At 51.4% G+C, this 11,666-nt stretch overlaps 5 protein-coding genes across 5 annotated transcripts; all 5 read right to left on the reverse strand.

The window, feature by feature from the left end:
• Positions 1–1,240: 1,240 nt before the first annotated feature.
• Positions 1,241–3,669, reverse strand: COL26b_013789 (uncharacterized protein; the record flags this gene model as incomplete). The annotated part of the gene is made up of 4 exons (XM_053186378.1): positions 1,241–2,767; positions 2,942–2,965; positions 3,021–3,300; positions 3,359–3,669. 4 exons carry the CDS (start codon positions 3,667–3,669, stop codon positions 1,241–1,243), a joined length of 2,142 nt encoding a protein of 713 aa, XP_053029684.1.
• A 625-nt stretch (positions 3,670–4,294) lies between these two features.
• COL26b_013790 (uncharacterized protein) lies at positions 4,295–6,254 on the reverse strand (the record flags this gene model as incomplete). Its single annotated transcript, XM_053186379.1, has 2 exons — positions 4,295–5,971; positions 6,054–6,254. 2 exons carry the CDS (start codon positions 6,252–6,254, stop codon positions 4,295–4,297), a joined length of 1,878 nt encoding a protein of 625 aa, XP_053029685.1.
• A 726-nt stretch (positions 6,255–6,980) lies between these two features.
• COL26b_013791 (uncharacterized protein) lies at positions 6,981–8,537 on the reverse strand (the record flags this gene model as incomplete). Its single annotated transcript, XM_053186380.1, has 1 exon — positions 6,981–8,537. One exon carries the CDS (start codon positions 8,535–8,537, stop codon positions 6,981–6,983), a length of 1,557 nt encoding a protein of 518 aa, XP_053029686.1.
• A 63-nt stretch (positions 8,538–8,600) lies between these two features.
• On the reverse strand, positions 8,601–9,347 carry COL26b_013792 (uncharacterized protein; the record flags this gene model as incomplete). The annotated part of the gene is made up of 2 exons (XM_053186381.1): positions 8,601–8,985; positions 9,037–9,347. 2 exons carry the CDS (start codon positions 9,345–9,347, stop codon positions 8,601–8,603), a joined length of 696 nt encoding a protein of 231 aa, XP_053029687.1.
• A 1,030-nt stretch (positions 9,348–10,377) lies between these two features.
• Positions 10,378–10,767, reverse strand: COL26b_013793 (uncharacterized protein; the record flags this gene model as incomplete). Its single annotated transcript, XM_053186382.1, has 1 exon — positions 10,378–10,767. The coding sequence occupies one exon, from the start codon at positions 10,765–10,767 to the stop codon at positions 10,378–10,380; it is 390 nt and encodes a 129-aa protein (XP_053029688.1).
• Between the last annotated feature and the right edge of the window lie 899 nt (positions 10,768–11,666).

An 11,666-nucleotide genomic window follows, 5' to 3' on the forward strand; every position in this document is an offset into this window, starting at 1 on the left:
CCTTGGTCCCACAACGAACTGAGATCTTTGCTAAGACAAAGTATGTTACTTGGTCTAATGAGAGTGTTCTGAATTTTGTCTCTGTTGCGGTACAGCCTCTTCCAATCCCATACATGGTAAAGTTTTTCTAAGGCTCTGGGTAGCATTGGATTGGAATTCAAGGCATTGGGCGGGACAATGTAGCAGGGCGAGGCGGCGGGCGTCTTAGTCACCACACAGGCGGAGCCGTCGCGGATGCGTACCTGATCGAAGGCGCTGATGGCTTGCCTGCTGTCTGCAGGTTGTGTCTTACTTTGGTCAATGGCTGTGCGCTGTTAGCAAATCACCGACTGATAACCAGGAAAGACATACAGATCAGAGCAAGCCTTGCCGCTCGGAAGGCGTTCTCTAGGAAGTGCAGGAGCACCCCTAAAAACGCCTCTGGATGCCGCAGGTCCTCCACAATTTTCTCAAGCCTCCGTCGGTCGATAGTCCAGAGTACACTCCAGCACCGTGCCTGCACTAGGGCGGTAGTTCTATCTTCGAAGCGAGTGATCGACTTGATGGATTTGGATATGCCATGAATCAGTGCACCTCGCTCCGAGGAGTCGTCGGTGGGGAGAAAGCTGCAGCTGGCGTGCAATTTTTGGCCCTGTTCACAGTGACAAGAAGAGATTGGCGGATATTAATCTAGAGAACGTGGAGCTTTCGCAACAATTCGAAGGGAGGCTTTAAAGATCATAGTGTGGAGATCGGAGATTTGTCGACCGTACGGGTAACTCCGGCTATCAGGGTAAGAACATGTGAGGGCGCAGACTACCATAACGAAAGGTTTAATACCGAGGGACTTTCTATCATTAACGTAGCTATCTTCGTAGCCGTTTGATCTGCAAAATCATGACTGACATTGCCAAATGCTAGGGGTTGAGAACGGCCTGTGTTTCTGCTCCGCTAGTGAGCTTGTGCGTTTCTCCTCGCCAAGGGCTTGCGTAATTTGTCTTCCACCAGCGAGCAACAAAGGCGGCATCAAACCCAATAAAGGTACCATGAACTTCCCCATATGTAGAGCCATAAAAGAAGGGTGATAGTCTTCTGTACTTCATGATGACCAAGACCAATGCTAGAAATGTATCCGTGTCGTTGAAATTCTGAAAACTTGGCACCCAAGTGCCGGCTAAAGCGGGCCAAAATTGAGGCACACGCAACGAAAGTGCCACGGCAACTCCATGCTCCTGTTTCCAGAAAGGTTCCCCAAAGAAAATCAGATGTTCCACAAATAGTCCTCCAGCTTGGCGCCTTGATCCACCTCTATGAAGAACGCCCATGCTGCAGCCGTGGGAAGCGAGAGATTCTGAAGTATTTTCTCCTTGTGTTTGTCTCCGGAGAACTGTAGAATGAACCCAAGCACGACATCAACCAAGCCAGATCCCTTCACAATGTGGTTGTCTGCAACCAAGTGGAATTCGACGCCCCCGCCGTTATGCTGTCCCTGCACGATGATGCTGAATCTCTCCAGTACTGCGACGCAAGTAGTGAAGACTTTGAACATGTCGAGCCTTGCAGTCGGAAGACGGCCTCGAAACTCTGGTAGCACGAGTTTCTTGGACTTGTCCATAATGTCAAACACATTCGATTTGCCTGCCATGCCTCTGATCCTTGATCGCACCGGTTCGGTACGTGCGAGGTCAGGACTTTCTCCGAAGACCATCGCCAAGTATTCGGGATGCATGACGTAGTCGTTGGCAATCTGGTGTCGGAAGACGGTCTCGAGTTGTCCAACTCTGACCGTCTGGATCAGCTCGCGATGAAACTGGGATCCAGCATTGTGGGCGTCGCCTGGAACCCCTTTGTTACTCCTCTTAGTGCCCCACACAGCTCTGCGATAGTGAGAAACGTAATTATGTGTGGGTCTGCTGCCGAGGAAGACTGTGTTGACGGTAAGATCACAAAGATCTTCCATCAGTTGAATCTTTTTCATGCCGAAGGCTGACCGTGTGAGAGCATTGTAAAGATGAAGAGTGCTTGGGACAAACTCTGTGGCGAAGCAAAGTGCCGCGCCTGCGCTTCCGGCTTTGTAAAGCATCTCCAGCATGTGACCTCCTGCAGTCCAGGGGGCCTGGTGATAGAGGTCAAATGCTTTCTCGCGGAGGTATGCATCTAGTTGGTCATAAAGCTCCTTCTGGAATACAATAGGCATGCTGTAGTAGCTCAGGTCAAAAGCTAGCTTCTCCAAGCTGCCGATGGACGAAAGGATGCTCTTCTGCATGTCCTTTGCCAACAAAAGTGATTGTAAACGGCAGTTCTGCTTGTTTTGCTTGCCGTCCGCCCACAGAAATGCCTCATAGCTAGAAAGAAATATGTCCATACCGAGAGCCAGCTCCAGAGATGCGGAATTGTGCGGGTCGGAAATATTTTCCAGAGCCAGGGGCAGAATGAGTTCAGAGGGACAGTCAAGTACCTGATCCCAGCTTTTTAAACCCGAGATCGCGCGCCCTTGAATGACGTCTCTCTTGATGTTCTTGAATATCTCAACGACAGCCCATATTCGGAGCGGTTCAGCATCACGATCAGGCTTCAGCATCTCGGTTGGTGGGTCTCTCAGCGGAAGGAGAAGAGACGGGTCATGCGACATGAGTTCATGGTCCATACCCAGCTTCACCTTCAGCTTATTCGCAAGATCTTCAGAGAGCTTCGACATGCTGTGGTGATTGTTGATAGCGTTCGAAATGACGCAGAAGTGGATTGCACCGGACATGTCAGAGATTCCGAAACCGGCGGCGAGCTTGGGCTGATCGGTGAATAATTTGTGTGCCCGCCTGCAATGAGCTTCGAAGCGGCGGCTTGAGCCAAGGTATTTGCCTTCGAAACGTTTTTGAAGTTGCCGAAAGATCAAGCTGGTGAGCCAGGAGGCAAGTGGAATCGGAAGTATTCCCTTGGCAGCGTCGGTCCAATATTGTCTCACCTGAGACTTGAACTTTTCCAGATGCTAGCAAAATGGTCAGCCAAATGTAGACCAAAAGAGCAGAAGGACGATGGCTTACTTGAACTATGGCAATTACTTCCGCAAGCTCACTGAGTTCGTCGTCCTCGAGCATAGACTCAAATGGTGCCACGACGGCATATAGACCTTGGGGCGGCAAAAAGGCGCGCTTGGAAATTGTTGAGGTAGGGTCGAGGCTATCACTATCAAGGTCGTCGGCGAGAGTGGCAAGTGAAGCAAACGCGTTGGTATTGTAGCCCTTGTCGGTATCGATAGCCACAGCAGCTGGGGCAAGGGACGTGGCCATGAAAGGAGTCAGAATTGACAAGGTCTGTTCAAGCCTATTGTCTGCAGCTAGCACGAAAAGTTGAAATCAGATTTGAACTGAGAGAACCTGACCTTTGGATGAACACTCCGTGATTGACATCATCGGCACCCAGTTCTTCGTAAATCGCAAGAGCCTCCCGACGCTTCAAGATGGCGTTGCGGAGTGAATTGATGATGGAGGCGGGGACACTGTGCTTGTTTTTCTTCAAGGTCTGTGCCAGAGCCTTCGCAGCTGTCAGCATGCCCTTCGTGGTTCTGGGGACTTTGGCTGGCTTCGGAATGAGGCCTTCATGCTGGGACCAGAGCCAGTCCAAGAAGTAGTCGGTTGAGATCTTGTACGATCGGTAGGTCTCCGCGAAAGAGTCGTCTTCCTCGGAAGACATCTCGAATGCTGGTTAGCGGTGATGGGGAAAATGGACAAGGGAGGACCACATCCGAGTGATGAGAAATCGATGGATTGCAAGTGAGATGGCGAGTTGAAGGCGAAAGAAGTTACGGAGCTGTTGCAAAACAACTAATATGGAAGAGGGTGAAAGATTTCTGGGCACGTGAGAATGGTGTGCCCAAATTTGGTCCAGGTGAAAATTTCTCCGGCAGCAAAGCGGGAAGGAAGTCCTCGGTCGTGCCTTCCTAACAAACGACACCAGTTGAGCAAGGTGGTAACACTGACAGGGAATGAGGCAGAAACTGGCAGAGACGTTACAATAGACATCCATCCAGTCTTTCTCATGTCCGCCCTGGGTCTTTGTTAAGGTAATCTCAAATGCAAGAAACGAAGCCACCCACCTTGTTCACAATCAATGCCAGCAGCCCAGACTGATCTACATCTTTCTCGGGCAGATATCTTCAGAGTACAGGTCATATTGAATTCTTAGCAAGTTACTGGTACGAAAGCGAATCTGTAGTCCAACAGCATTTCCCCAATCCCTCCTGGTGTATGCATGTTCTCAACCGTCTACGTCTAGAACGGCTCATCCAAAGGCCCCCAGTAAGTAAAGTCCTCTACAATCAGACCTTCCAAAGAAACTGTTCGAGAGTTGCCGTCTTATCAACAGGTTCGAATGCCTCAGCGGCGGCTTGCAGCAGCTGGATATCCTGCAATCTTTGCCCCATTTCCAAGATTTCCTGTTCCTTGACAATCGTCTGGAGCACAGTATCGGCCAGAGATGCACCTTTGAGCAGTAGACACTTGAAGTCGACGGTACTGCGGATGGCTCGGTATGTGCTTGGTTGAATCAGTCGGCAAAAGTCTCTGAGAATCCGGGCACAGAGCGCGAAGATGGAAAAGTAGTTGACTCGCGCAACGGGATGAGGACCTTGGAACTCTGGAAGCAACTTGTCCTTGAGCTTTTCGGTGAAGCTCCGAAAGCTGTTCTTCTTCACCATGCGCATCTTCTCCCTCAGCGCATAGCTTGGGTCGACCCTGATTGGCAGGTCGTATAGCTTGCATAGAACGGTTTGAGACACATGGTGCTCGTTGAGATGAACATCGATGAGGGATGAATGCACAGACCGTCTTCGAATTGAATGGTTTTTCTTCATTACGATTTGCACAGTTCCGTTGGAGATGCTGGTCTCAAAGTTGGCCCGGCGATAATGCGAACAAAAATTGCGGTCTGGACGACTGCCGAGGAACATCGATTCGGTGAAAAGCTCACATAGCTCTTCCATCAGTTCAATCTTAGGAAGATTGAAATGAGATCGGCAGAGGGCGTTGTACATGTGCAACACTGATGGCACGATATTCCACTCACAGGTGATGCGGTTGCCAATCAGATGTGCTCGCGCCAGCATCTCGGCCATGTGGTGTCCTGCAGTCCACGGCGCTTGGTGATACAATTCGGGAGGTTCTTGACGTTGGTAAGCGGCCACGTCCTCGTGTAGCTGTTCCAAACCTTCGAGCATTGTGTCGTACCCACGGCGGCGATGTTGCTGCGGTATGGCCTTCACAGCGGTGATGACAGGCAGGATCCTAACCTCCATATCCTTTGACAACTGTATGGCCAACTTGCGGCAGCTTTGGACGTTAAGTCTTTCATCGGCCCATAGGAATCCTTCGGAGGTTGACAGGAAAAGATCCATTCCCATTACCAGGCCGGTCTTGGGAGGCAAGGACTTGTCCTTGAGCTTGAGAAATTCCTCAGTCGCCAACTGCAACGGAGTGCAGGTGTCGAGGCGGTAGGAATCATGAGGTAAGGAGTCCTTCAGCTGGGAAGCTCTCGTTTTTTCGGTGATCATGCTTTCGATAGTCATCAGGACATCCACGACACTTTTCTTTTCGAGTTTTGTCCGCTGACTCTCGTCCGGTTCAACGGCCGAAATTCGGGCTTCAGGTCTCCGGTATGGCAGTAGCTGCGCAATGTCGACGGTGCGATGAAATTCGCTTGCCTCTCTGTCGGTAATCAGTTGACGAAAGGTATCGAAGAATTGAACCGTTTCACCAAGATTGCAAAATCTGGCCGGTCCTGAGATGGGCCCATGTCGGTTGGCGAGGCTGGCAGCGAACTTGGGGTACATGGTGTGAAGTCGGTGGGCATCTCTCCACAGAACGTAGAACTTTGGGCTGTCATTGGCAAGAAACGGTGCCATGTTTTTCAGGAAGAAAATAAATGCAAGGCCGGTAAGAGTTGCAGCCAGAGGCAAAGGCATACTACCTCTGGCGGTGTCAGACCAGTACTCCCTAATCTGAGATTGCAAGGCGTCGTATTCGTGTCATCTGAAGTCAGTATATCTCCAAATGAAGTACACATGACAGGGAAGTCCATACGTAAATGTATATGACGACTTGGACAAGCACTTCAAGCAGATCATCCTCAAGGAGGAGCTCTGGTACCTCGCTGCGCTTTGGCGACGTCCGGGGCTTGCTCTGCGATTGTATCGCAGGAGGCACCTCTGGCAGGACGTAGTTCGTCGACAGTTTGTAACCCTTGTAAGCCTCCGAGATGGCGCCGTCGTCGTCGGACGACATCCTGGCCACCGAGGGTAGGTGAGTCGAAAGGTCCCCGCGAGCAACTAAGACAAGCCTCTTTGTGAATATGAGGGCGTATGGGAAGAGGTGGCAGTGAGTTGGAAAGTCTGGATAAAAACCGGAACTTTGTGCGTTGGCGAAGTTTGGGCAATTTTTACGAAGGTGAAAATGTGGCGAACAGTTGGGCGGGGATAGAAGTAATAGGAAAGAGCAGAACGAGCAGGGAGTCGTGGTTTCCCTGAAGAGAACCGGTATCCATGGATGTTCATCCCGACCTAAAGAGTTTCTCGGCAAATAAAAAGCAGATGGACATTTCAGACACGTTACCAGTAGTGTCAAGCCTCTTGGTGCTCTTATCATCAGCTGGAATTCGGCTCAACAGCTGAGCGGCCGTTGCAGTGGTGGGCAGAAGAGGGGCGCATGATGATACGATTTCCAAACACAAAATGAAGAATGCCTCACCTAGACTGAATTTTTGAGAGTCACCAATGTTCACCAAAGGGAGCGTTATGGAGCGTTATGCCTATTAACAAGTACATTGTGCTAACCTATGGGTCTATTACTCGGGATCACGGAACGAAGCCTCCCTCCGGAGTTTGAAATCCTGACGTATTTTTCATGAAGTACGATGCTGCGATGCCACCTCATCATCCCGTCCAAATATCCGTCATTGACCTCAATGCGCTGACACCACATCATTCCATCTCAAAATCCGTGCCAGCTCCATCACAACTTCCACTTCATGCTGTCCAAAGACATCTCCTTGTCGATCTTGCTGAACGCTGCTAACTCATGAACCGCTCTGGGCCTTCGGTGCACACTGTTCAGCTCTTTCTGATCCGTCATCCTGACAAGGCTGCCAATCGCAGCGTCGACGAAGTGGCGAGCAAGCTCAAGGTCACTCTCCCAGTTCATATCCGCAAGCTCTGGAAGGACCACGAACATTTCGCGCTTGGCAGACTTGGCAAAGGTCGACATGGTGTCTGCACAGAACCTGAACAGGGAGAAGTAGTCGACTGCCATAACAGCCCGTGGACCCTCGAAATCCTTCAGAACAGCTTCCTTGGCAAGCTGAATGTGCTCGATGTCGTCGATTTCATAGTACATGTCGCTTAGCTCTGTCATCAATGCTGCGGGAGTGGGTACGTTGGGAGGGGGCGGGACGCCGTACAACGGTCCAATGAACTCGACGTGGGGAGTGTGGTTGTTGCCATGCTGCCATTTGAAGCCCGAGTTGACCCAAAGTGTGCGGGGCTTCTTGCTATGGTCAATGCTGAGACCAGAGTTTCCGTAGTGCGGCCAGTTGCTGGTTTTGGCGCGCTTGGCGTTGTAGATGCAGTAACGATACCATGTGAGAAAGTTGTTCGTAGGCAACTTTCCGAGGAAGACGCTGTCAAGGAACATCTCGCAGAGCTCATCCATGATGCGAATGCGAGGAAGGTCGACTGGGGACTGCCGAAGGGCGTTGTATAGGTGAAGAGTGCTTGGAATGACCGTCTGATGCTGAAGAAGGAGGTTGCCCAGATACTGAGCCTGGTAGAGCATCTCTGCCATATGGCATCCAGCCGTCCACGGAGCTGAGTGGTAGTCGTCAAAGACTCGCTCGCGAATGTAGGTGTCGATCTCGTTCGTGAAGTAAGAGACCATCTCAAACCACTGCCTCTCTCCACTGAGACAGATCGGCAACTTCTGGAAGATGTCAGCGACCTTCTTGGCACTTGCCTTCATATCCATGGCCAAGCGCAGTGCCCGCAGACGACAGTTATCCTTGTTGCGCTGCCTTCCGTTTGGCCAGAAGAAAGCTCCGGATGCGGACAAGAAAAGATCTAATCCCAGGACGAGTGTGCCGGGTGCCGTTGTTGCTTCTCCTTTGGTGAACTCGGAGGCGGCTTGGTAGAATGGTTCGCACGATCCGTTACGAGGCTCCACGAAGAACATGATATCCTCGACGGCGTTGATTGCGCGTTTACTTCCTCTAGCTCTTTGCATATCTTGAAATAACTGGGAAACGACGTTGGAAACTGTGTCGGCGTCACCCTGTACCTTGTCAGGTTTGGGAGTCGACTTGGTGGCTTCGTTGGCGGCCTCGTCACAATGCTTGAGCCCGTTCAGCGCCTTCTCACATTCGAAAAGGAATGCGCATTCCTTCCACCAAGGCTTTTCGGTCTTGTGTTCCTCTGGGACGAGATCGAAAATCTCTGTCGAGACCCCAAACCGAACTACGAATCCTGCAGTCTTTCTCAACTCCAACTTTGAAGGGATGGTGATCTCGATCTTTCGCATAGCCTCGCTTGTGAGCCATGCGGCCACAGGGAGGGGAAGCCTTCCCTCGGCTGCCTCTGTCCATTACTCGTCAAGCGTCCATCTCATAGCGACGTATTCCTTACAATGGTCAGTAATAGAAGAGACCATGTTGAATACCAACCTTACCTTCAGATACTCGACGTCCTCAAACCGTACGCCGAGGAACTTTTGCAGAAAGTCGTCATCCACAAGGAACTCGCTGCGGGACTCAGGGGCTGTGGCTTTGGGAACACTCTCTTCGAGTGCCGCGGACGCCATCTTCTCGCAGATATTGGAGACGGGAGCATCCGTTTCGGGATCCATCACAGGGTTGGACAGAGACGCGTATCGGTTCAGTGACGAAGGAACATTTTGTTGGACTCTGGGATCGTCAAATACGGCGGACTCAGCCTCCATAGGGGTTAAGATTTCCAAAGCGGTTTCGAGTCTGGGTCTGGATCAGAAAGCGAAATATTTGTAGGGCGGTTTATGGACTGACTTCTCGAGGAATGCTTCGTGCTCGATGTCATCAGCTTGCTTTTGCTGGTGAATCGCGAGCGCGATGCGCCGCTTATCGATGGCCTTTTCCAAAGCATCAATGACCGAAAGAGGGACAGCAACTTCGGCCTTGGCGATAGCCTTCACCGCGTTGAGAATCTCTGCGCATGACGTGAAGGAAATCCCGGTTGTACGACCGGGATCAATGATGCGACACTGACACCAGAGCCACTCGAGAAAGTAGTCGGTCTCTCTCTTGTACGCCCGGACGGCTCGCAACAAGGAGCTGTGCAGGTGCTGAGGGGGAGACATCGTCGACGTAGTCGATGCGATCTCTCATGAAATGGAGGGAAAGAGGAAGGTGACAGATGAGAGGTGGAAGATGAGGAAGAGGAAAGGTGAGCGATGAGCTGGGTGGAAGAGAAATTTTCATCCAGGTGAAGTGGGCGAATCGAAGCTCTCGCTTCCAACTCACCTCAAGGCAGGAGCGTTTGGAAGCAGGCAGGCAAGAAGACCGTGGCTACCTTGAGCGGGAAGCGACTCATTCAATTTCGGGAAAGTACTCTGGGGTCCCACTTGATGTTTCCAATTTCCATTTTCTTTTCGTTTTCAAGGGCACTGCAAGCATGCCAATCAGAGGTAACGATACCCGTCCCTGGATGGAAGTAGACGGATGCATCGTTCGGGCACCTGCAGGATGCCGGTATGCATACAAACGCAACATGTCGATCATGCCACCTGGCTCAGACAATACCAGCTGAGTGATACGAATTGTTGCAAGTGAGGTTTGTGGCAGTCTGGTTGTAGCTTAAAGCAGTTGATCACTGGAAGGATTCCCGTCTTTGTCTGCATTTGGATAATGCTCACAAGAAACGGTTGGACCCCAGGTAAAAGAGGGCTGTTCAATGTTCTCCATATAGATGAAGACTACGTCTTAGTACTGCGACTTTTCCCGAAGTATTAGTAGGGAGTGATGATTGGGAAGACAAAAGTAGATGTTCAACACAATCAATTGAACTTCCTTACACTCACCAGCTTCTGAAAATCTCTTAGGCTTTCTCATACAACGCTTAAACCAAACAAGAGGCGCATTTGAAAAAGATTTTATCAGTGATATGATGAAGGATTGGTATTGATTTATAAAACTTAATATCTAAACCCCATTTCTCCAAATGCCCCCCCTTGAGAAGTGAAATTGGTATTTGCCTGTCGAGGCTGCTGGTATTGCGACTTTCCCCTTGAAGTCAAGATCCTGCCCATTGTTCCCGTGCCGATTGACGCCACCTTGTAACTCCGTTCATTGAATCCAAACTCCTGACTTGGTGTTGGTGATGGGAACGTTCTACCATCCACCCTTGCATCCACCGTTCTGCTTCCTGCGAATCTCCTCATCGAGGTTATCCTTGATCGACTGGCGGCGGCGGATCTCATCGTCGAGGCGATCCTTCAACTGCTGCCTGTTGCGAATCTCGCTGTCCAGGCGGCTCTTGTCACCGTAGTCGCAATCGCCATTGCCTGAGCGGCTGCCAGCAATGTTACCGCTAGTGCCGGCACCACCACCGAAGCCGCCGCCAAAGCCACCGCCGACGTTGCCGCCGAAGGTTGCCTCGCCCCTGGTCTCGATCACGGGGACGACATCAACATCGAGGTCTTCAACGGTGCGTTCCTTGAGGGGAGTCGCGATGACAGTGGAGAGGAGGGCGGTGAGGAAGATGGCCTTGAAGGAGTACATTTTGATTGGTGGGTTGATGACCTCAGGTTGTTGGATCGTGAAGATTCGAGGTGGTTGATTGAGATCGTGAGATCTTCAAGGGAATTGAAGGATGTTGAAGATGTGGAAGTTTGAGACTGAGAAGCTTGAGACTGCTGATCTGAAGAAGGAAAGTCTGGTTGAGAAGGAATCTCTCGTCCCCTTTAATAGATCTCAACCTCAAGTCGACCTCAAGTCCAGACCATCCGCCAAGACCTCACCATCGCAACCTCCGCGAAATAGTCTTTCGATTTCGCAAAACATCGTTGGCCGCCATCATGCACAGCCAACCAAGCAACCAAGACGCCGACAGACTCGGCCGCGTCCCCTTCGCAGTCGGCAGCGGCAAACCGCACCACCAGCTCCCCGTGCCCTACGACTATCAGATCAAAATTTTGCGATAGCGACAACGAAAGTTTCCATGTCCGCCTTGCGCTCTGCCCAAAATCTCGCCCGTCAGGCATGTCGGGACGCTCGGCCGTGTGTGTCTCCTTCTTTCCTGTCCAGCCCGCTCGGACACTTTTCTTGTCGTTCATACAAACGTCCGCCCGTCTGCCATTCACAAGTTCGGATGAGGCCGTTTTCGCAGGCTCCCATGTCTTTTGCTCTTGATCGCCCACCAGCGGAGGTCCGCGGGAGGGGTTAAGCTTTTTGGGGGTCGTCCTGATTGAGGTAAGTAGGGTGACGACTACCCACCAAGCCGCCAAAACATTAAAACTAGAGGAGGACAGCCAACGACTCAGGCACTATGCCGGCAGACAACCGTGCATGACTCCCGCCGACGCGTGGGAAACGAAACTTGGCTTGGACTTGGCAGATAAGACACGTACTTACGGGCGGCTATGTTGGGGGCGGGGGAGGGGGGGGGGGGGGGGGGACAG

This window comes from Colletotrichum chrysophilum (genome assembly GCF_026319265.1).
Source record: "Colletotrichum chrysophilum strain AFK26 chromosome Unknown scaffold_256, whole genome shotgun sequence".
Taxonomy (NCBI): domain Eukaryota; kingdom Fungi; phylum Ascomycota; class Sordariomycetes; order Glomerellales; family Glomerellaceae; genus Colletotrichum; species Colletotrichum chrysophilum.